At 34.9% G+C, this 3,815-nt stretch overlaps 1 protein-coding gene across 1 annotated transcript; it reads right to left on the bottom strand.

Moving 5' to 3' along the window:
* Positions 1–253: 253 nt before the first annotated feature.
* Positions 254–2,982, bottom strand: LOC108476384 (alcohol dehydrogenase class-P). Its single transcript, XM_017778594.2, has 10 exons — positions 2,744–2,982; positions 2,431–2,567; positions 2,022–2,068; positions 1,608–1,933; positions 1,425–1,507; positions 1,248–1,323; positions 1,077–1,138; positions 829–924; positions 582–743; positions 254–495 (listed from the first exon to the last, which is right to left on the bottom strand). Exons 1-10 carry the CDS (start codon positions 2,775–2,777, stop codon positions 379–381), a joined length of 1,140 nt encoding a protein of 379 aa, XP_017634083.1. The 5' UTR covers positions 2,778–2,982; the 3' UTR covers positions 254–378.
* Between the last annotated feature and the right edge of the window lie 833 nt (positions 2,983–3,815).

The following is a 3,815-nucleotide window of genomic DNA, read 5'->3' as shown; positions in this document are numbered from 1 at the left end:
TTCGAACAATCACTGTAACATCAACATATGATAAAAATGTAGATATAATCTTTCATTTTAATTCCAACATGTCATCCATTTGTTTCGTTTAGACATCTTACACATATGACATTTTCATGTTATTAGGGATTATCCCATCAAACCTTGCTCAGCAATATGTTCCATTTTCTAAAACAAATTAAAATGATTTTTTGAAAATTCTATCTCCAACAAGAAGCATGCAGAGCAAAGCAACTAGAGAGGATCATAGAAATGCATGATAAGATAAAAATTTACCATTAAAAACAGCACAACGATGTAGCATTACATTACATTATTTATTCCCTTAAAATGCACATATACTTAACAAAAAGCCCTTCATCCATGGCCAGCCAATCCTTATGCATCCATGCGAATCACGCACCTCAGGCCCTCGCCAGCAAGCATGTACTCAAATGCCTTGTTAATCTCAGAGAAGGGAACAGAGTGAGTGATGAACTTATCAAGTTCAAGTTCCTGCAATATCAAAGAGATCGCAGTCAATTTGCTTTTTATTGGTACTTGCACAAAGATAAAATGCTTAAACAGGAAGGTAAACTCACCTTGTTCATGTATCTCTCAACGACAGCAGGAATATCAGTTCGAGGTTTGTAGTTGCCAAAGAAAGTACCCTTGAGAGTCCTTTCATTCAGTAGATTCACTGGATGAGTTTTGAATGCATCGTCTTTGTTGGGAACCCCCACAAGCACTGCAACTCCCCAACCCTGAAAATTTATGTCATTTCAGCTAAGGATGGCAACGTAAAAAGATACAATCTAACATCGAGAAAATTTTTTTGAAGATAATTACATCGTGGACACATTCAAATGCAGACATCATGGCCTGGATGCTCCCGGTACATTCAACACTGCGGTCGACTCCTCCACCAGTCATCTCAGCAATGACCTGATTATTAGAATCATTTTTATAATAAGGATCTCAAACAAGTTGATTATATAATGCAGGCATGCAGCTTTTATGCATAGTAACCCTAGTATAGATGGTCATGTTCGAAACAGAATCCAATATAATTTCTGAAATTTCAAGTGGGAAGTAACCTCTTGAACAGGTTTGTTGTGATCTTTGGGATTCACAAACTCCGTAACACCGAAGTTCTTGGCTGCAAGAAGTAATGAGAACAAGCATGATCAGTTTTGTGACTTTGCTTAACCAGAAACAGAACCATTCTTGCAAGTTTTTGTGTAAAATAACTACGAAACCAATGCTACCTAGTTCGAATCTACTAGGGTTCAAATCGACACCAATGATCCTGGAAGCCCCAGAAACTCTTGCTCCTTCAGCAGCCTAAATATCAGAACAGAGAATTACAGAAAAATCAGTCTAACGCTTTTTGTGTTGCCAAGGGGAAGAAAACATATAACATAAATGCGACAAGAATAACTCACAGCAAGACCGACAGCACCTAGTCCAAATATTGCAACGGATTGACCCTTTTTGGGTTTAGCTACATTCACAGTGGCACCAAACCCTGCAATAAAATTAGTGAAACAAGAACATCCTCACTGTCATTAACACCATTTATATCTCCCGAAAAAAGGAAAGACAAAAATGAAATCCAAGTCCCGAACCTGTGGACATTCCGCAGCTTAGAACACAAACTTTATCAAGCGGAGCCTCCGGATTGATCTTGGCAACCTGGCCGACATGGACAACAGTGTATTCACTGAAAGTAGAGGTGCCTAGGAAGTGGTAGATAGGCTTCCCATTAATGGAAAACCTGGATTTTCCGTCATTAATCATTTCACCCCTATCAGTGTTGATTCTGAGGAGATCACACATGTTACTTTCTTCTGACAAGCAATGGGGACACTCCTTGCATTCCCCCGTGAAGATGGGGAGAACATGATCACCTGGCTTTAGATCAGTCACCCCCTCACCTACACTCTCCACAATCCTAAATATTCAAAAGAAAAGGGTTAATGTGTATACATATAATGATAATATTGTAGGAACTGTAAACATTTAAACAGACATATACATACCCTCCAGCTTCATGACCTAGTATGCGAGGAAACAGAGGGTTTTGTCCCTACAAGAAGAGAAAATTGTTGTCAATCACAATGTGAGAGATAAGTATCAGAGAATCAAATCTAAGAGAAAAAAAAAAAACTGAAGCAAATGCTTATTGTGTAGTCTTGGATGAAGGGAGCAATGGAAGCAATTTATCAAAAAGAATCATCCTTTTATGAAGTTCACCATTGGTCAAAGCCAATGTGGAGGATAAAATTAGAAGTTCGGCTAAAAATAGATTAGACTCCCAACATCAAAATAATCAAAATAATCAGCAATATTGCAGATTCAGGGCATTGTAAAAACTTTTACTTCTTCAACAGTTATAAACCAATCGACAAAAACAAGTTGAAGTAAGAGAGAGAGAGAGAAGTGTAAAACCTTAGCATCCCAGAAGTAGACATCGGTGTGACATAAAGAAGTGAAGAGTATCTTAATACGGACTTCATCCTTCTGCGGTGGTGCCACTTCCACTTCCTCTATTGACAGTGGCTTCCCCGACTCCCATGCTACCGCAGCTGCAATAATACCACAACCACTGATTTAGCAAAGCAATCGCCAGCCATAAAAGAATTTTAATCAAAGAAAGAGAAGCATCAAAACCAACAGAAAACATTCAAAGCCAAATCCCACAAAGAACAGTGATCATATAACCAGAAGCAATCGCATATGAGAGAGAGAGTGGATGGATCACCTTTGCAACGGATGACTTGACCAGCAGTACTCATAATGGATGTTAACAGAAATAAAGTCTTCAATTTATCAGATCACTTGTTTTTTTTCTTGTGTATTTCTCTTTTCGTGCTCGATGAAGAATGTAGAAAGCTAACTGACACTATTTATAGCGGAACCCAATCCCAGCTCACTCCAATATGCAAAACCACAAGCCAATGGTTTGCTTCAGTCAAATGACAATTTAGCCAAGCGAATCAGTGTGTGGTTTCTCTATGGTAGTATTCCTTTTTGTCGTGGTTTTGGACGGGCCTCTCAATTTGTAATTAAAATTAATATTATGTCCCTAAATTTTATTGTATGATTTTTAATGTTATAATAAATTATTTTTTGATCATTTTTAAGATAAAAAAATATTTATGTAATTTTTGAATTATTTTTTATGTTAATATTATTTTTTATAGTTGGAATTTTGATTGACTCGGCTGAGTTGAAATGGTTTAACCCATAACTAGGGGCGGCTGATTGAGAGTTTTCAATCGTTTTCCTGATTGGGCAAGAAGGCATCAAGTTGGGTCAGCCTACAGATTTGGAAAACCACCTGCCATTAAAACCCTGTATTTCCAAAATTTATGGTTTTTATCAAATAATCACCAAGGTCCCCTTTTTCTTTATGTTCATTAGGTTTCCTTTTAGTTTAAAAATAAAATTTAAGCATTAGCTTTGGATACATTATTAAACAAAATTTATATTTACTTATATATTAAAAAGCTTCATACGCAAATTCTATAAAAAAATTTAGTTCCTTTTAAATTTTAATTTTTTAATATTATAATTAGTGTTTAAAAAGATAATTTTTTATTTCTTTCAAAATTTTAAAAGTTTTTAAATTTGATTTCTTTTATAGGGTTTGTAATTTTTTAATGATAAATTTAATAACATTTTTAAATTAATACAAAGTTGTATTGAAATATTAATTTGGTAAAGATAAAATTTAATAATTGTAATATCTAAGTATAAAGAGCATATAAATATTAATTAGATAAAAATTAATTTACATATTTATAATATCTAATACAAATTGAGCATTTAAC

The sequence above is a fragment of the Gossypium arboreum genome, chromosome 3, assembly GCF_025698485.1.
Source record: "Gossypium arboreum isolate Shixiya-1 chromosome 3, ASM2569848v2, whole genome shotgun sequence".
Lineage (NCBI taxonomy): Eukaryota > Viridiplantae > Streptophyta > Magnoliopsida > Malvales > Malvaceae > Gossypium > Gossypium arboreum.
The sequence above is the reverse complement of the archived record's forward strand: the minus strand, read 5'-3'. Positions and strand labels throughout refer to the sequence as shown.